At 33.2% G+C, this 21,794-nt stretch overlaps 1 protein-coding gene and 1 long non-coding RNA gene across 4 annotated transcripts in view; one reads left to right on the top strand and one right to left on the bottom strand.

Moving 5' to 3' along the window:
* The window catches only part of LOC145260348 (uncharacterized), a 139,089-nt gene extending 122,556 nt beyond the window's left edge, over window positions 1-16,533 (top strand). Inside the window, exon 2 of the long non-coding RNA XR_013864277.1 lies at window positions 15,579-16,533. This is a non-coding gene — a long non-coding RNA (uncharacterized LOC145260348). The remainder of the gene's footprint in view (window positions 1-15,578) is intronic.
* Window positions 1-21,794, bottom strand: part of LOC145260347 (uncharacterized) — a 183,976-nt gene that overhangs the window by 26,305 nt on the left and 135,877 nt on the right. For 2 of the 3 annotated variants that reach the window (XM_080118273.1, XM_080118272.1), the window contains one exon: window positions 19,414-20,331. The exons of the other annotated variant lie outside the window; for it this stretch is intronic. In XM_080118273.1, the coding sequence (XP_079974399.1) occupies window positions 20,224-20,331 (108 nt within the window). In that variant the 3' untranslated portion in view covers window positions 19,414-20,223. Of the gene's footprint in view, window positions 1-19,413; window positions 20,332-21,794 lie in introns of those variants that run through there. 3 annotated transcript variants of the gene reach the window in all.

The raw sequence follows: 21,794 nt of genomic DNA, 5'->3' as shown, positions 1-21,794 counted from the left end.
ATAAAGGTCAGATTCAGTATCAGCAACAGGTCTTCTGTGACATAACCTAAAATTTGTTGCACAATGTAATTACACACATAATTATCAAAGTTATGTTGGAACAAGATAAACTTGTGCACCTTACATGTGTTGCCTTATAATCTTATTAATACAAAAGATGCAATAGTTCAATACTGTCTTCGCTTTTCTCTTCTATGCATACAAATGAATGTGTAAACAAACGACTATAAATGTACCTAAATATACACACATAGCATAGAACATATATGGATATACACATACTCTAACAAAATAATCTATTTAATAATGAGTGTATACATAAAACAGAAAATACACTATTTGGATTCTTCAGACTACTGTTCTCATCTAAAGTGTCATTTTTACGTTTCAATCAATGTAACCTCTGACCTTCTTCAGGTGTTTCTTGTCAAACTCGGGAATCTTTCTGTTGAATTTGTATTTGAATGTAAATATCTTAGTTCATAGAACATCAAACTGGGGATCTCAAGGTTTCAGTTTCTATCTCCAATAAGTGAGTTTGTTTTATTTGTTGGGAATTTATTAGTTGATATTAATCCAGCATTTTCCATTTCTAAGAGAAGATATTCGTTTTAAAAAATGGTGAACTGCACAGAATTTTAAATGGAATGGGGGGGAGTAGCATGCTCTCATTCCGTCAAAACTGACTGAGTAGATGCCACTCCTACGGATTAAATAAAGGATTCTATTTTAAATTCTGTGCAGATTCCCAATTTCAACAAGATACACTTAAAGATGGTCGGAAGTTACATCAGCAGAAATGTTGCGAAAATAACACTCAACATGATAGCAATATTCCAAAGATTTTAAATGATACCAATAATCAATCCTCATGTCACAAATTCAGAATCACAGAAAATATAGTTGACATTTTCATGTCATGAATGCAAAACAACCAAAAAAAAAAACAAACTAATTTCTATTGAGTGAACTACAGTGCCCTCTCCTCCTGCTCATCTAGAAAACACTAGTCTATTCTAGCCAACTAGGAAATGCATTTGGAGATTGGGGTGAGTGAGGAGACGTCTTAAACCACTGACCTGATCAACTTGTTTCAGAACAGTTCCTGCGCTGTCCCTCAAAACTCGGAAGACGACACACTTAGGCAGTTCTGTCGATTGGCATCTAAGATACTGAGATATCGTCTTCATGTCATCGTAAATATTAGAAAAACTTACAAAAAAAAATAAAAAAGAGAAAGAAAACAAACAAAACTCAAAGCAAAAAACTAAATAAAGTAATTTTAAAATTTTTTTTATTTTAACACAAATGACAGATCATCAAAAGTTGCAACAAAATAGAAAGACTATAAAAACAAAGCCATAACTTTCACCATGAAGAGTTCCCAATCCAGGGAAAGATAACTTCAAATAAATAGAAACTATATATTAATACGATACGTGCGTGTTATTTTGTGTGACACGTTTACATCTTTTTTCTTCCGAGTGACTGTGGTTTACCAAGAATTCTTCCTAAGTTTTAGTTTTGGTTTTGATTATAGATGAAGGAACTCAAGTTTTATAAATACATATACTTTTTTTTTCTCCATAAGTTTCGGTTTCGATTCAAGCTGATGCACCCAAGTTATATGGATATATTTTTTATTTTTAAAATCACAACTTTATAATATATAAGAATCGATAAAAAATTGACTCTATAATAATATATACGAAATCTACAAGAAGTAAAATATCATATTTAAGCATATTTTATGACTGGGCTATGCTGGGCATCCCTGCTAGATTAGATAAATACTTTTGCAGTTTTAATAAAAGAACTACAATAATATCAGGGCGTCTCCATTTACGCTGGACATCCACAGAAGACCAACATCAATATGAAAGAGTCCACTGTGGAATTTTAACAGGTTACGCTAGTAGTAGAGGTAGGGAGTACTGGGTCGGGTCTTCAGATTTTGGTGGAGACCCCCTCAGATCAAAATATGCACTAAACCTAGGTAAGAATCGAAAAAATTTTGAAAAAAAAATCAAAATTCATCTGTTGGCGCCATTTTTTAGATTTTTAGGCTCCGGGGGCCCAAAAACGCCCATTTACCCATCTTTGCAAAAGAAGGGATAAGAAATAGCAGTTGAAACTTAGGTATTTTCACTTCTTTTGACTTGGTCAATGAATTAGGATAGGAATGACACAATGTATAGCTAAATTGAGTTTTATTTTAGCATATAAAAGTCATTTTTTAGTACAAAATCGGGATTTTAGCACAATTTTCACAGTGATTTACACCCTAGATGTCATTCATTTTGCGGAAAGAAATACCCTTAATCGTCCAGTGTTCCAAATCTGGTAAATTTTACATAAGAATGTTTCTTACAAAGCTTCATACAAAAATTGTAAGTGTTATTTAACTAGTTTCCCAAGGGGCTTGGGGACTAGTATTAGTAGAATCGAATGATTGATAACATTGCAGTGTTATCTGAGAAAGGAGTTGTTTTGTTTATTTGGTCAGTTCAAAATGAGACTCTGAAATGTAGAGTCTCCTTGCTATGTTATTTTTATCATAATCATAGCACACAGTTGAAATCTCCTTCTCCTTGGGTCCATTCATATTTTTATTTGGGTCCATTTTGAATATCCTGACACAGTTATATTTCTCTTTCAGGATTGTATTGAAGAGTCAGTCGGTAGAATGAGTAGTGTTGCAGCAGTGGAGCGGGACGAGAAAGTTAAACATCTATCTCTTTACAGAGAAAGACGTTTTACTAAACTGGGATATTTGTGCTCCTCGATCCTCGATGCATTGCCTTACATTCGTATGGTTCTTGACGAGACTCATCTCAGCAACCAACATGTCGAGATCGTGAGGATGTTACTGGATAGTGAATTGCTACTGAGTCAGTTGAACTGTCTTTCATTGTTCAGGTACAAAGTCTCATTACCTCTCCTAAATCTTGTTGAGGTAGGAACGCAGGATGATCTGTGCAAAATTCTTCCAAAGTTGTTTGAGGATCTTTCAGTTGGAAAACTGGACACCTTGGAAGCGTACACTGTTCAATACAGACATATAGATATTGAGGAACCGATATCTGAGTTGGAGATAAAACTTTTGAAAGATATGTGTGTACATGCATCCAAAACGATCGAACTTCAATGTGGTAGAGAGTACGGATTTGGGCAGTACAATGACATTCGTGCCACGCAAATACACAAGTTGACCGTGGAAGAGCGAAAAGACCTGGAGAGCAACAATGTTATGTGTGAACGAGAACTTGGAGTATTCGATCATCGTGCTATTGTTTCGAAATGTAGGAATAACAAGTTCAAAGCAAAATCCTTGAGAAACGATATGGTCTTGCACAGTGTGTCATTGGATGATGCATCAAAAATTTCGACGGCAATTGCAAAACTTTTGAACAAAAGAGAAGACGAATGGAATGAAGAACAAAAGACTCTTCTCCGTCTAAAAGTTGAAGAGAAGATAAAGAAAGCGATGAACGCAAGCAATTACACTACTAAATTGCTCATAAATTGTAAAAGTTGGCGTGGTCCGTGTGTTAGTTCTGAAGAATTGATGTCGGTGCTAAAAGATCATTCAGAATTACAAGAGAAGATTGTCATGACTGAGTTAGCATATTACAGAGACACCCACAAATCAGATGTAACTGCAAATCCTGAACTATTCAAACTCAACAAAATCACTCATGAAGAGCGGCTTATGAATCTTTGCGCACTCTTGGATGGTTGCCCGGTATCCACAAGAATTCCTCTGCCCACTAATGATGATGCCCTAAAAGCCATCACTTGCATTCCACGAGTTGCAGAGGAAATGGTTGAGTTACCTTTAATCCTGAATGTGAATCAGATGTGTGTGGTGTTGTGGACAGTAAAGGGGGTGCCAACATGGTTTCTGGGGTACTGTACTAAAATCCTAGACAACCAGAAATACGAAATTGAACATTTGGAACGTGTTTATGAAAGGAAGAACTTAAAATGGAGGTACCCAAACCCAGATGATAAGCAAACTATCGATGCAGATCAAATTGTCGAATGTGAAATCAACGGAGACTTGGATGTTCTTTCGGACCGAAACATGCAATTCACACTGCACAACCACAAAGAGATTGCAGCCAAGTTTGATGGATTATTGTAGTGCTTGTAGTGTATATCTGAGTCACTTTTGTTAAGTCTGTTAAGCACTTGGAAATCATAAAAGGACGGGATTATGTCGATTTCGGCCTATTTTCAGCAATTTTAGGTCCAATTTGGCCAAATTCACCCCTAAAATTGCCCTTAAAGACCCCAAGACCTGTCAATAATCATGGTTCTCTGCCTTATATGTGTGTCTGAAGTCATTCATATCCATTGGGAATGAACAAGGATCGATTAAGTGACTGAGAACAGGATTTTGGCAATTTCGTCCTATTTTTGGCAATTTTGGGTCAAAATTTGGTCTATTTCTCTTCAAAAAAGGCCCAAAAAGATCCGAGACCTGTATATAATCGTACTCCAATGTCTATTTTAGGTATCTACAGCAATATATACCTTTATAAAGGTGGACGAGGATAATTTATGTGACCCAAGATGGTTTTTGTGATTTTTGCCTGTTTTTCGGCCAATTTATGGCCAATTTTGGCCATTTTTTGACCGAAATTGACCAAGAATACCACAAAACCTGTTTAAATACATGACCCTGTGTCATTTGAAACTATTTATATCCATTAATGGGCATTGGAGATACACAAGAAGCAAAATTATGCCTTGAAATCACTCATATTGACATTTCGGACACATATTTCTTGAAAAACCAGCCCCAGATCTAAAAAATGCCGCCAACAGATGAAAAAAATTTTTTTTTCAAATTTTTTTTCGATTTTGACCTAGATACACCTTATATTTTGATTTGAGGGGGTCCCCACCAGATTTTGAAGATGCGACCTTTTTTCGACCCAGTACTCCCTACCTCTACTAGTAGAAACTATTACTTCAATTAGTTAAGCAGTTAAAAAACACTCTGAAACTCTTTTTGCCGTTTGCATCAGAAACGTGTTTCCTAAGATTAGTCCAAGAGAGAATTGCTAAACAAGTGCTCCAACAGAACTTTGATGAGGGAAAAAAGAGGAAGACGACCAAAAAATAAATTGAAAAAAAAAAAAAAAAAAATCGACAAAAGAAATATGCAATGGGAAGAAACTAGAAAGGCGCTGTGGAAAACGATGGTATACTTTGATTGCATCATGTGTCAAAGAATGTGCGAGTTCCTAAGTCGAAATCAGGGTGAATACAACATATGGATGTAGCTTTCCAAGCACGGATTGCCATGGCTGATAGTACCCCACCCCATAGGCTCAATGTTGAAATTCATCAGCTTCAAATTCACAGGCAACATAATTTGGAACAAATACATAGAAGATACTGCCAAGTCTGCTACAAAGAAGATGATCCCCCTTCTACCAGGCTAGAAAACTTCTTATGCTGCTCAGCTCCCTACATAGTGTCCCTGTAGATATGATCCCAATTAGTAGCCCCTTATGCACAAGTGATCATATATCTTGTTTGGGATGAATAAGAGTAAAAAAAAAAAAATTCTGCTGCAAAAAAGATGAGCTCCCTTAAACTTCTGAAACCTGTCAGCATCCTATATCTCTACAAAGCCACCGTTCACGGATGCATGAAGTACTGTTGCCAAATCTGGGCTGGTGCACCAACCACTAGTCTTTCCTCTCTCTTGGACATGATGTAAAAAGGGTCACTAATGTAACAAGTCCCACACTGTCTACCAAGTTCCAGCCCCTGTCCCATCACCACAGCCTTGCATCCTTGTGCCTTAAAAAGATTTCCATGGAATGTGCCCAATGAACATTACTGCACTTGCATACCCCCAATGTAAATATCCCCAGCCCGAACTCTCTAGTAGCAAAATCCCACCCCTTTGTTATAGAGGTTCCCAGATGCAGAAAAACCTTCTACTCTAATAAACTTCTTTCCTGGAACCACTTGACTTTGAAATTCACACCTTGCTCCTCGTTTTTTCTGACTATACCAACATGCAGAAATTTAAATGTAATTTGAACAAACATCTTGCTACACACCTCCATGATTAAGGTAAATCTGGACCTTAATCATAGTAGTCCTCACATCTCAGGGGCAATATGCCTTGTTTGGGAGTGAAAAATTAAAGTAAAAAAAGGAAATCGAATGGTTACAGTTGCATAAAAGCTAAATTCAGCCTGTTCAAATTTGATCAAATAAGTTGAAAATGGTTGAACGTTCATCTGTTGTTATGGACTAAGCTGATCTACCTGTTTCAAGAATAATAGACTAACCCAGAAATTATAAATATAGTTACATTTAACAGTGATTCATAACAGTTATGGCCCCCAGAATCGTGATGTGCACTTCTGTAATATAGTTTCACTCATACATAATTATAACATTGTGTTTGTCTTGATAGTTACTGGCCTGCAAGGTCACAACATCTATTGAAATCATTGCTTGGATTTGGTCTTCTGCGATTTCAGAACTTCAAATAATTAACACAATCATTGAGAAATTTAGATTGAAATAAAAAAAAATATGCATTGAAGTTTTATGCTTTCCAACATTATACTCATTAATCCAGACCTAATTGTCTCAAATTAGTAGCAAACACTTTTAATCATTTGTTAAATGCTAAAAAGATAATCATATATACATAATTAGATAATAATTATTCATTTATACCTACAGACATTAGTGTTTCATACTTATGCAATCATCAGTGCCGGATGACAATTCCTGCTGGTTGGGAGATTTGAACCCAGTCATGAAGCCACCTTTAATCGCTTTTGCTAAGCTGTAACCTCTGGGCCATCAAATAATTACCACAAGAATGAAGGGAATTAATAACTAATAAACGCACAATTCAAGCACAAACATTAGGCAATCCAGAGTGTTCGAATGACAGAAGTCATGAACATTGCATAAACGCCAATTGACTGCCTCTATATACTTCCCAAACAGCGGCCATTCTTAAGTATTCTTAAAAGGGCTTGATAATTATAATCAAATAATTATATATGTATATAATTTTCTTTTAAATTTGTATATTAGTAAAATAGTAACTGAATTTTGTCTACATTTATTATTGAGGAAGTAGTATTTTCCACTAGAGATTTAACAACTGTTCTGTTTTTGAATCTCAAAATAGCTAATGATCACTAATTTTCTATTTAGCAATTTAAGTTAAGCTTTTTTTTTCTTTCTTTCTTGCCACTTTAGTTGAATCCCCTTTGGTAATTATGAATTTTCTAGTGGAAATTTGCTTATGCAAGGTCTGCGATATGTTGAAGTTGGTTGGTATTTCTAGTAATTTAAACTGTATTTTTAAAAATTTTATTTTAGTATTTGGTAAAATACTCAGAGAAGGAGAGCCTATCTTTGAAACTCCATGGAATAAGGAACCTTTCACCTTTATTTCATACTTCTTGTTTTGAATAAAATATTGTAAATTCAATTTTAGTGGATGATGATTATCATAAAATGCAAATTATGTAAATATTTATAAGGGAAGTAGTAGGAGGGGGAAATGATGTAAATAATCGAAGGGGAGAAGGGAGAAGTATAGAGAGAGAGAGGGGGAGTGATTTAAAGAGTTGGAGTAAAATAGCATTTGGTTTAGATTTCGTCATATTTTTATAGAGCAAGCAAAAGGGCTTGAAAAAATTGAAAACAATTGATTCGGAATCTTGGAAAAACTCAGGTCTCCGAGAAACATTGTAAGATGAGAGTAGACTAAAGATTTCGTGGAAGTTTACCATTTTGGACTCCCTGGCTTCACATGCTGCTTCAAAACATGAAAACTGATTAGGGACCCCGGAGTAACTCTAATACTCAAACCCTTTTATAGGAAAAAAAAACATGAAGGAATTATTAAATGGTTATCAGTTTGTATTAAAGCCGAGTTTCATTCTTCCAGCAACAGAGCATGAAACTGTTGGCGCCATTCCAAATGTTGGAACCGTATCAGAAAGTGAATGATTTTGGCTCCCTTTTGACTGAGTTGCATTCCTGCCAGCAGTTTTGGACCATTTACTTGGCACGGCCGGCAGATTAAGTCTCTAATAAAGCAGACGGTTCCTGTGGCCAAGCCAAAATTGACCTTTTCCAGGTTACATCAAGATTTTGCGATGCTGGTTTTTGAAATTGCGCCAAACGCTTTAGCTATAAATAGACGATAAAAATATTTTTTTTTCCTTTTCTTCTTCAAATTTTACTGATTGAACTACATGACCAAACTGGCCGTGTGTGGTCAAATTGGGTTGCGTGCAGTAGAGAAAAATAATTTTTTGGGTGCAGATGAGAGTTTTAAGCGTTTCGTGACAATAGGACTACAATTCTACATCTTGGTTCTTTATTCACGTTTCAGGTGATGTAACGCCCAACCTTCTTTTGGGTCCATATGGACAGTGCTAGTATGAATTTTGTGAGCTTTAAACCTAATATTGTCTACATGTGTAATATTACTACTTATTATGATTCTCAGGTTATTTATTGCCGAATCCAGTTCTTTTGTAGATCTTTATTCTACAAGCTCATTGTATCGTCAATCGCTAGTTTGTAGTGTTTGGTTTGGTTGTTTTATAGTGGATTTTATTGTTTTTGTTCCCTGCCCTGCAGAACATGAATGAGTTTTGCAATGGGAGAAGTAAAAGGGTTACAATATTAATGTTTGGTACATTTTAATTGGGAAACCAATCAGGAAGTGGGGGAGATAGAAAAAGAAAGGGGAAATGAGAAGGTGGAAAAGGTGGGTTGTTTTTGTTTTTGCAGAACATAATTAAGTTTTGCAAAAGAAGTAAAAACAACAAAAAGCATCAATGTTAGGAGCATTTCATCTCAGGAAGCCAATATCTCCAGACAGCCTGATCTGGTAGCACCAGACTACTTATTATGATATATATATATATATATATATATATATATATATATATATATATATAAATCCGATCCCACATTTTGCTAATTCCTGCCCTCTGATGAGAAGGAGAGTATTTCTTCGAAACTCGGCAGATTAAGGACTATCCACTTATCTTGTGCTTTCTTTTTTAAAATTAAATATGTTTTTAACTCTTTTTCAAGATGTCTTTTAACGTGTTTTATTAATCATTTGTTCATATTATAAGCTCTATTTCCTTTTCGGTTTTATTGAGCTTTTACATCTGGTTGAGATTACTTTACTTGTAAATATTAACTCTTTAATATTTATAATATATTTTAAGTTTACCATTTTGATTACCTTGGTAAACTTATTGTAATTTTTATTTCTTATATATATATGAATCAAAGATGGCTTACTTAAATATCATGAAACACAATTGCAACCATTTTTTGGATTTTTTCAGATTTATGTAATCATGGCCAAATTCTTTTTTCTTTTCTTTTTAAAGTTAATAAGTTTTTATTTTTCTGATGTGTCAGGGCGGAAAATATTTAAAAATTGACATAATAATTATATGATTGTTTCTGCGCTATGAAAGGTGCTGTCAAGAATTAAACATTTTAACATACTGAAAGAAATAAACAGTAAGATGAATAGCATCTTGGAATTTGGAAGATAGATTTTTTGCCATTTATTTGTATATGCTCTGTAGTTATATTTAACATATATCAAGCTTAATAAATAAAAGGAATATAAATTGAATAAACATATTTTTTCCCATAAACATATATATATATATATATATATATATATATATATATATATAAAACTCACTCTGTCTGTCTTTCTGTTTCTCCGTCTCCATATTTTCAAACTCTATCTCTTCCAAAACTAAAAGTCACAGTGTGGCATTAGGGGCCTCAAATGATTGGATTTTTTATGGACCGTTCTTTTATGGTCTTTAGCCGTTTAAAATATTTTTTAAAAGGTAAAAAATTAAAAAATCGTTATACATTTTGTACATTCATCTTAGTTTATTTTTAATTTTTAATCAGTTCGTATGCGTGGTACAGTGGTAACGTCACTAGTTTTGAATGCTAGTTTTGGTTTCGATTCTAGCTGATGGCACCCAAATACCTTTTTTTATTTTTCCTTTTGATATCATGACTATTATAATATATACGAAATCTGGATGAATTAAAATATCATATTTAAGCGTATTTTATGCCCAGACTCTCTTTTGAAATGGCAAAACTGTCCCACCCCACTAGTATATATATATATGTATATATATATATATATATATATATATATATATATATATATATATATATATATTAACACACACACTTAGTTATATTTTGGAAAAGAGGATTCCAGCAGAGTGCTCTATTATAAGGAAAAAATTCCAAAAATAAGAGTATTATTCATAAGTTTATTTTCAGAAACTTAAGATGAGATGAGTTATCGGTACCATCAGTTTCAAACCTGATAATATAATTATTTCCAAAATCAAACAACTCTGCAGCACACGTAAATCATAGTAGTCATAATCTGGAAGTCCTAAACTTGAATTTCTCCTTTCTTTAGGCTCATTAGTAGAACATATTCGAACTCAGGATTTGAAACCTGCCATCTGAGCCACCAAATTTAATTTTATGGTTTGTGTGAGCTGCGGCATATTTGACTGGGGAGAACTTGAATGCCTACTAGACACTATCCTCGACTGTCTCTTCGTACAGAAGTTTGTCAGGACAACCTGGTATGAGGATTCTTTCCCTGAGAGTAAACCCTGATCAAACATACAAAATAACATAGTATTCAAATAAGACCTCATCAGTATGGCTAACCCATACTGGCATTTAAGTGATGTTATTTCAAGTAACAGCACGAAACTGGATACTCCACCAGACTAGATGAATTCTTGTCCTGGAATCCAGAAAAACAAATAGACCACAAGAAAGATATACTATAACATATTTAAATTGTTAATTGGAAAGACGAAATAATGTTCCCAACTTCTTTACTAACTCAGTGTTGTAGTGATGATGTTAATGGAATATTCGACTATCTATAGAGATCAAGTGTTAGCCCCTTGATTTCTGAGAACTTTGATTGAAATAAAGTGAAACAACTCATAAGGTTAGTTGGAGGGAACCCCAACAGAATGCCCCTTTGCTTGGATTTGAAAGTGACAATACTTATGTTGTTCTGAACCTCTGTAATATATCTGTATAATAAAATAAATCTGCTTCCCCCCCCCCTGCGCCTACAGTTATAATAGAAGCTTAATTGAACACTTCCTAAACAAATACATAACATTCAACATTTATTACAGCATTTCCTAATCTGTGTTTCAAAAAAACTATTAGTACTCTTCCTTCCAATATACAATGACTACATTCATTCCAGCCAAACTGCCTCTCTCAAATATTTATTCAAACAAAGACAGTAGCACACGTTTTCACTCACTATACATCAAGTCCTCCTAGTCGACTCATGCTACCAGCAGAATTTATTAATATTAACAGGTGTTTGTATAGCACTATTTCTTGGATGTACAGACGTATAGAATTGCAATAAACAGATGCATCAAGAAGTTTGTGTTTTATGACACGATTACATTACACGAATCATTTATAATTACATTTCTTTATAAAAACATACAAATATTATAACGAAATATTACAGCACATGCACTCATCCATACAATTAAAACTGTCCAACTGTTATTAGAAGTACGGAATTCCAGTATTGCGATAAACACATAAAAATAATCACATTTTATTCAACTATTACAATTATTATATACTTATAGCATTAGATAGACAATCCAAAATTACAATTCTTTAACCTAAAACCATTCAGCTATAAAAATGTTATCATATACTGAACTATTGTTGCACTTAAACTCATTCATAGATTTATGAATACTGTTCATTTTCATCCTAAAATAATGTGTTTTCCCAAACTATCATTTCATTTTGGAAATTTGATGCTTTTTTCCATGTACAGTATCTTTAAACAATTTCTACTTAATTAATTTTCAAGATATTCCGACTTTCCTAATTTCTTCACACTGCAAAATTCGATTTCTATATCAGCTTTTTAAATTTACAAAAACAAAATCAATGTTATCACTTATTTATGTAATGAATATGAATACATCCAAGCCTTTCCTCCTTACAAGATTATGATTGGCTGGTTAAGTATAGCTTAACCAGCCAATCATAATACTGGCTGATAGAGCCATCTAGAAGAGATGTTGAAAGGTATGCAAGCCTCACACAATGGACACCAGCTTTGACTAAAACACTCGTGCAGTATAGTGACTTACCAGATTATTACTCAAAACTGTAGCAAAACCCGCTCAGCTACTTCAACGATATATTCCCATCACAAAACGTATCACTTCTTTAAATATACTTAATCTTCTACGTCATCAACCTGCTAATGAGAAATCCTGAAACATTGTGGACATTTTTTGTTTTCATCACAATAATTATTTTCTTTCTTCAATTTTTAAAATCAAATTCTGATTCAATTGCACTTTCAGTTCTGACGATATATTTTTTTTTATCTCATCGTTCAATTATGGAGAAATCATTCCAGACCGTGGTAATGTTTTTTTTTTTTCCTTTTTTGTCCCAATGATACAGTATTTTTCTGTTCTCCACATTCATTAATTGTAAATTTCTTATGTTCTTAAAATATGCATTTACTCTCCAAAACCCCGGGGGGGGGGGAAACAAATACAAAAAAATCTACTCTTCCAACCAAGTCCCATCACAAATAACACCCTACCTGAGAGCTTATCAGTCAAACTCCTCGGCTTAAAATTCACAGGCAACATGATTTAAAATGAATACAGTGTCAAGGCTGCTGCAAAGAAGGTGGGCTCCTTTTAACAAGCTAGAAAATTACTCACATATGAGAGTATCCTATACCTCTACAAAACAAACATTTGACTATGCATGGAGTATTATCACTACATTTAGACACAATTCAAAAAGGGGCCTTAAATCTAATAAGTCCTGCACTATCAGGCAAGATCCAACCTAATATTGCATCCAAGTACTTTAATAGAATGTGCTCTGTTTATATATATACTAGCGGGGGGTACCCGGCGTTGCCCGGGTGTTTCAAGGTGTGTATGCTCGGGCAGGGTTGGGGGGTGTTAATCAAAACATAAGAATAAGCGAAGTAAATATATAAAAAAAAACACAAAAAACTAACATAAGGCAAATGAATGATGTTAAATGTAAAAATGGGAAAAACAAAAAAAGAAAACGCGAAACAGAAAAACGAACGTTAAAACTTCGTTAAAAAATCTGAAAAAAAAAAAACATGGGAAAAATGGCTTAAATAACCCTGTTTCGATATTAAAATTTAAAAAATCGAGAAAAAAAGACACCTCACACCATGATTCGAACTCCAAACATTTAGATAATGAGGCTGCGCACTAAGCAACTGTGCTAAGATGATGTCGACGAAATTAGATGTTTTTTAAAAATTTAAACTAAATCAAGTTCCGATGTTGTATGACGGATGCGTAGAAGCGAACTTGTCATGAGAGGACGGTTTTTGCTGACCCCTCCCTGTAGAAAACTGATGATTTTAGGGTGAAGGAATTAATATTTTTGACTAATTTTTCGATATTTGTCGGGCGAAGGTTGGAACTTTAAAATGATACCGATCTCGTGAAAATCTGTGACCCGTGTCGAAAGTTTTTGCGAGACATACAAACACACATACATACAAACAAACATACATACACACATTTTCACTTTTATATATATAGACTAGCGGGGGGGGGGTACTCGGCGATGCCCGGATGTTTGGAGGTGTATGTGGTGTTAAATAGAAAAGAACCCTTTGGAGGATGATAGAACCCGAAGCCCTGAGGCGAAGTTTGAAAATAAAATCAGCCAGCCAGAATGAGTTAGTGAAAGATGTTTTAATTTATTTAAGAACCAAATTGACAGGTGCGCGACCGGAAGTCGTCGAGCGTTACGACAACGACGCAGGTTTGTTTGTTATAAGCGAAGTAAAAAAAGAAAACGTTAACACTAAGCGGGAAAAAAAAACACAAAAAAAACTAACTTAAGGCAAACGAACGATGAAAACAGAAAAACAAACACGTGAAAAATGGCTTAAATAAGCCTGTTTCGATATTAAAATTAAAAAAAATCGAAAAAAACATCTTACACCACGATTAGAACGCAAAATGTTTAGATAATGAACCAAGGCCTTAACCAACTGAACTAAGGCAACGTTCACAAAATTGGTTCAGTTTTTCAACTATTTAAAGTAAATCAGGTCACAACGTCATCTGACGCATGCGTAGAATCGGTCATTGTCACGAGAGGACCGTTTTTGTTGACCCAATTGAAAATTGCCGATTTCGGGATGAAAAAGTTAACGTTTTTGGCCAATTTTTCGATATTTTTCAAGCAAAGGATGGAGCTTCGATGTGATATCGAGTTTGTGAATTTTTGTCGCGTCTGTTGAAAGGTTTTAGCAGACATCCAAACATACACACAAACAAACATACATTTTCGCTTTTATATATATAGTTTATAATACACATGTATATAATCAAATAACATTAAAACATTGTAAAGTGGGGCAAATACTGTAACCCGATAGTCCGGAAAAACATTGTATTCCACATTGTAACCTGAAAAAAACGTATCCTAGGGTCACCGTATCTGGGGTTCTACTATACTTTAATGGAATATGCTCCGATGAACTCATATCACTTGTACTCCCTTCAACGTAGATACTGCCGACTAACCTGACAAGCAGCAACATCCCATCCCTTAACAGTTGAGGTCCCTAGATGCCGAAAAATTTTCTACTATACTTGTTTCTTTTCTTGGACTACTAGACTTTCGAATTCCTTCCCTATTTCCTGCTTCCCTGAGTGTACTAACCTGCAGAAGTTTAAATCTAATATGAACAAATACCTCACTACTCAACTCCCCACAATCCTCTGAACTCAAATAGTAGTCATTCTGATCAAGTGGCAACGTGCCTTATTTGGGATGAAAAAGAGAAAAAAAATAAAAATAAAAGATATGAATCTCTTACTTATATTATGGTCACGATTTTCTAACCGATATTGCAGAAAATTGGGACAATTTCTTTTATTCGGACAAACTTTTAGGTTTTCAACAAAAAATGAAACTGGAACAAATTTTTCTTCTTTTTTTTTTTAATTTTTTAACAGTTGGGTTTTTGTATCACAAATTTTATTCAGAACAAATTAAAGAATCTAGTAAAAGACAAACCAAAAGAACTTGCAACTCAAACTCTAAAATAATTAGAGTCTGATCAGACTTGGTTCCTGATATTAAAGACTTCCTGTTTTGTAAAAATATGTAATCAAATAAGTGTCAAATAAAATCAGAAAAGATTAGTTACTAATTCTTATTTTACATAATTTCTTTTTGCATAAATATTCAATTAGGTTGTTTGATTTTTATTTTGGTGTTTCTGTGATCAGTCACAGTTAGGCATGGAACAGCTTCAGTTAATTTCATTTCCTGTGACGTCATATCATTGCTAAGAATTGTAAAATAGTTTTCGTTACAATTACAGTATGCTTATCACTTTTTGTTATATTTTAAACTCACTTTTTTTTTTTTACATTGTGTTACAGATTTTTTCATTTCAACAAGTTTTCAACAAGCTGCGATTAAATGCCTTAAAAATTGGTACAAACCTGATTTTGTGCAGCATGTAGTGTCCAGTGGCAGACAACAAAAGAAAAAAGAAAAAGAAAAAATAATGACTACTGCTTCAAATTATATGTTGGTGATCTTGTGCAGTAACAAGATTTCTTGTCAAATGATATGCCACTGATTTGAATGAAAAGCCCGTTTTTCAGAAACTGAAATTTGGATTTTGACAGCAGTGTATCGAATTTGGAGTTGAGAGCGTTGGCAGGAGTCTGATGAATTTAACACTGGAAATTGTTAGGTGTAAAGTGCAAAATAGTTAACAATCCATTTGGAACATGCAGAATAGTTAACAACTGATTATTTAACCACTATTTGATTTGATATGTAAAAGACAAAGATTTTGGTGCCTTTCTAGTATAACAGAATGATAATGATACAGCTGAAAAATTTAGTAGTGGCATTAAAAAAATTAAAAGGGGAGTTAGTTCCCTTTAGTTTCCTTTGTGAGACAAGTGAGATGGGGGGGGGGCTTCTTATCTCCCTCAATTTGGGGAAGATTGATAATGTGTAATCCTCTGCAGAAGAATTTAAAGGAAAGGGAATGCATTATTGCTATTATATACTCACTATTAACACATATGGGAAACAGAGATCAATGTACTACGTGGTCTGTTACTTCACTGCTAAGATGTGTGCTACTACTACCAAGAGACAGATGCTCTATATTCACTGCTACTATAATAAACATCAGATGTTCCATAATAAAGACAACATCTCTAGACACACAATCTATTTGTTCATGTTTTGTAGAATGAGGAATGTTATCTGGGCAAATATTGAAATACAAAAGGCTCTGACGAAGTGATACACAGAAAAATGTATGCACATATGTAGCTAAAAAGTTTGTATAAATAAACATAATGCATATGTCAATTCATCTTTTTGTATTGTTTCATTACAACATACATTGTTTTGAAAAACATAAATATGAAGATAGAAACCTCTTTAATTTCTCTTCACAGATGAAATAATAATAATAATAATAACCGTAAAATTATTATTATTAATAATAATAATAATAATAATAATCACCATAAAGGTATTAATAATAATAATAATAATAATAATAATAACCGTAAAATTATTATTAATAATAATAATAATAATAATAATAATCACCATAAAATTATTAATAATAATAATAATAATATTAGCTGAAATCACATAATTTTAAGTTACCTATGCCCTCTCCCACCAAAAGTGACGGGGTCGGCATTGATTGGCATCATACTAAATAATCCTAAAGAGTCAAGGAGCATTGAAAGACCGAAAAGGGAAAGCACTAACCAGATGTTCACTAGATGAGTGCGAAGAGGACTGGAACCATGGCAAGGCTTATTGCTAATTGTAGTGAAAACCAATGGTTGTTGACAGCAAAACGTCAATGGTAAACGGCTGTTGTGATAATGTAAAATCAATTGCAAAGGTGGAGAGTGCTGGAAATCTAGGGAGATTTGTTATCACCAAAACATGCGAGACCGCCACGGATTGTTAGTAATCTCTGATGATGGCCTGTGTGAGAACTCCTAGTGAGTACAAATAATAATAATATATAATTTACTCGAGTTATGTAACAATTTGTGAAAATTCAATATTTATATGTGATCAGCAATAATCACGAGGCATTGTATATCCTGGAATGTTATTTAGTGCGATAAACATTGTTAAAGAGTGAGATATTATTAGTTGTCTAAGCTGTGTAAGCAGAGTCTTTGATCTAATAAGTCCCGCACTATAAACTAAGCTCCAATCCCTGTCCCATCACTGTAATGATGCATCATTGCACCTTTTTACAAGTACTTTAATGGAATGTGCTCTGATGAACTCATTTCACTTGTGTCCCCTCGACATACATATAAACCCGTCTAGCAGCAAAATCCCACCTCTTCTCTGTAAAGGTTCCTAGATCCCAGAAAGCCTTCTATTCTAATAGCTTCTTTTCTCAGACTGCTAAACTTTGGAGTGCCCACCCTACTTCCTGCTTCCCTGACTGTACAAATATACAGAAGTTGAAATGTAATGTAAATAGATATCTCAATCATCTTCTCATATAGTCCCCAGTAGACATGGTCCCAAATGGTAATATGCTTTATATGTGGTGAACAAGCAAAAAAAAGTTTTAATAAAGTTTAAAAAAGTAAAAACAAAATTTAAAAAAAGTAAAAAAGTTTAAAAAAGTAAAAACAAAGTAAAAAAGTTTTAAAAAAGTTAAAAACAAAGTAAAAGAAAAGTAAAAATAAAGTAAAAAAGTAAAAAAAAGTAAAAATAAAAAAGTAAAAAAGTAATAAAAAATTAAAAAAAAAGTAATAAAAAATTAAAAAAAAAGTAATAAAAAAGTTAAAAAAGTAAAAAGAGTTTTAAAAAAAAAGATGAAAAAATAAGTAAAAAAAAAAAAAAAGAAGTTACCCATAGGTTAAGTAAAATAAATCAAACATATAGTTGGTGGATGTCACCTTTCTATAAATAGAAAAAAAAAAAAAAAAAAAAAAAAACGTTTTAACAAAAAAACAAATATTGAAAGGAAGGTGAACAGAAGGAATTGTCTCTAGCAATTCAAATCAACCGCCAAACCTTTGATTTGTCAATAGGAATGACTTTAATCTGTAAATGTTGCCATTTTCATTAGTTAATAATTGATATCAGTGCAGTAAAGTTATTAAAACTAGTTCCAAAAATGTGCCAAAGCCATTTGGAATAGTAAAATGGCAAAAAAGTAAGATAAATGTTGAAGGTCGCAACCAAAGTAGAATGTGAGAAAAAATTTTGTAGTCATTAAAAATGGTTTTATGTTATTTTTCTTATATAGAATTTAAAAACATTATTTTGATTTAAACCCCATTTTTTATTGCACATGTAAATTTGATAAATGCATACTTGAAATGTGCTAACGTTATCTAAATAAGTGAAACCACACGCCATCAGGTCAAATCCAGTTGCCATCTTGTTTTGATTTCGTTTATTCAGATATGCTGACTCATTTCAAACATTTTTTCAAGTTACATACGTAATACTAAATGGACTTTAAATTTGAACAATTCCTTATCTATTACAAAATAAATGTCAAATGTGTATGCGTGTATGTGTGTGTGTGAGTATTTGTATGTCCACTAAAAACTTTTGCCATCGCATCGTACAGGCATGAACGCGGCATCGTTAGAAAGAGCAATATCTTGGACAAAAAAAAAAAAAAAATCAGAAAAAAATCGCTGTTTATTTTGTGTAGAAATGTTGTTTTATTTGAAAGGGGGACAGATAAAAACCTTGCTTTCGATGTGGTTTGTAAACCATGCATGCGCTAACTGTCATTATGTTCTTGTTTTAAATAGCTAAATTTGTGAGGATATAACATCCATGTCCTTATGAATCCATCAATAAGACGTTCGCTTACTAACTTGAATTATGCGAACTCACGCCCAGCGCACGTCAATTTTTCTTCTTCTTTTTTTTTTTTACTTACAAAACTTTGCTTGCGGTTTCACTTATGATGCCATCCAAGTCCAATATTTTTATTTTTACGACAGGGCAACTCGCCTCCACCCCCCAACTTGTCACAATTTTTAAAAATAACTGGGTAATGCCAGGTGACCCCCGCTAGTTTATTAATATTTGATAAAAGCAACATAAAACTATTTTTAATGCCTATATAGAATTTTTTTCATAAATTCTGAACTTTTAGTTGCAATCTTTAACTTTTGTGAAATTTTATAACATACTTTCTCTTTCTCTCTTTGAAAAAAACAAAAGAAAACAAAATGAAAAAACTATATTTATTGAACTGTATCGCAGTTTTTATTCCATTGCATGAAAAAGAAATATTTAATATTTCAGTTTGGTTTCAGCCACCCTCAATCAAGAGGTCAACTCCAAATTGGTTTAATTTGGTCTTCATAAAGGTCAACTGACACTTTCATGCCGCAGCAGGAACGTAAAAATTCATAGGACCCCTTGTAAAAAGCAGCAGCAGTAGTAGCACAAATCGCAAAGCAACCTAAACTTCCTTTGCAACCAAAAAAGGTGCACAGCATTTGCATATGTGCACAGTTTTGCGATTTTGAGTGTTTATGTTTCTTTTGTTTTAAAAAACGTTATGATCTTTGGTGTTAAATATCCTTGTGTTGGGTAATATATGAACTCAAACCCAGTTTTACAAAAATAAGTTTATTTCTTTCATTGGTCTTTAGTGGGGCCTATGAAGAAACCAAGAGAGCTAATGAAAGATGTGTGTTTGTCTCACGGCCAGAGAGAGAAAAAAAAAAAAAAAAGAGTGATTCTAATTTTTTCCTCCATGTAATATTTCTCTCGATTCGTTTCATTTTGCCTTTTTTCATGATTCAAAGTTTTTGTCTTGTCTAATATTTCACATCCTTTTTTGTTTTCATTAACATCTATCCCAGTATGGCACAAGGCTGTTGACTCTGAACGCTCTCCTTGGTGCATGCACTACAGAATGCTACTCAGGGGCTTGGTGAGTTGCGAAAAGATACTCACATCCACCAAGCAAAACTAGTTGTATAAAGGAAGTGCCATGAGAGATCATTCCATTGATGTTATTGCAGGGGACTGTCATTGTGGGGCTTCACAAAATTTTTCAGACTCCTCCAATGTTGTCAAAGGGGAATATATTGACGGTGTCAAAAAGACGTTGGCTTCATCACTCAATTCCTGCAAAGGCTGAAACGGTAAAGAAAATTCATGGATGCTTTGTTATCTTCAAGTCGTTAAATATATTTACAAAAATATTACTTAGAGTATCTGCTTTATTATTTGAGTTTTTTTTTTTTTAGTTTTTTTTAAAATTTTATGGAAATAGCTCCAGACAAGTCATGAAGCCACTTGATGCATGAGGCTAAAAAACAAAACAAACAAAATAATTTACTTCAAGATCAAAAACTAACCAAGTATTAGACGATAGATTCTTGCCCAGTAAACAGCAATTCTTGCTCCTTTGCCAGAAACATCGCTCAAGAAAAGTGAAGACTGATTCGTGAATGATTTACAATAATGCTTAAAATGAGTTACAGCATCTCTTATATTATTTGAGTTTTTTTTTTTATTTTTATGGAAATAGCTCCAGACAAGGCATGAAGCCACTTGATGTAAGGACCTTATATTTCAATACCCTTTAACTCCCAGAAATGTATACATTCGTTCTGAAGTTTTCCACATTATTTTCTTATTTTTGTTATCATTACTAAAAATCAATAAAAACTCAAGCATGAATCTTTCTATGCAAGCATATTTTTTGTGTTGCGTGTTGAAACTTCACACACGCACACACACAACAGTTGGTAGCCAAAATGCACTGAACAATTTGGGGTGATGCTGTCAAAACTTAAAGTAAGCAAGTTCCGATGCTCCCCAGATATACTTTAGTTTCATTATTTGTTATAACTTCACATTTGTATACTATGCTTAAAGTTAAACAGTTCCCTCCCATTGGACATTCATTAGGGTTCCGGCAGTTACATTCTTTTACGTTGTTAGATTCATTTTCTGTCCTATTTCTATTTTTCAAAAATTTGTTTAATTTTGTGTTATTGGAGCCAATTATGGTATTTGTTAAGTTAGCAGATGTTGAGAATGATAGGAAGTGAGGAGGCATGGCTTTGGAAATCTTTTTACCCGAATACGATGTTCAGCATGTTAAAAATATAATACCTTTTGTTTTAAAAATCTAATGGATAAACATCTGAAGAAGTTGGTGGGGACAGGATATTTTTATGGAGACATAAATCGTAAAATTGCCTACCCATTAATGAAACAGCTGTAATGGAAAATATCCAGGAAATAAAGGAAGGCTATAAAAAAGAAAACGTGAGTCTTTGAATTTTCAACAAAATTTTGCACTATATTAAATAGATACATTGAGCTGAATTCAAAATTAACGGAAACTGGTTTTAAAATAACAATCTAGACCCGTTAAACGAAAACGGTATACATTGAAAGTAACCATATTTCAAAAACAAACTTAAAATATATATATATATAAATATAAATATATATATATATATATATATATATATATATATATATATATATATATTTCCATTTTTAAAGAAAAGTTGCATTTTGGGTGCTGGTGCATTTATTGAACAGCACTATTTTTAAATAGTATTTTCAAGTTAAATCCGAGT

The sequence above is a fragment of the Euprymna scolopes genome, chromosome 36 (genome assembly GCF_053919585.1).
Source record: "Euprymna scolopes isolate OS-2025 chromosome 36, ASM5391958v1, whole genome shotgun sequence".
NCBI classification, from domain to species: Eukaryota; Metazoa; Mollusca; class Cephalopoda; order Sepiida; family Sepiolidae; genus Euprymna; species Euprymna scolopes.
This window is presented reverse-complemented; position numbering and strand designations above follow the sequence as displayed.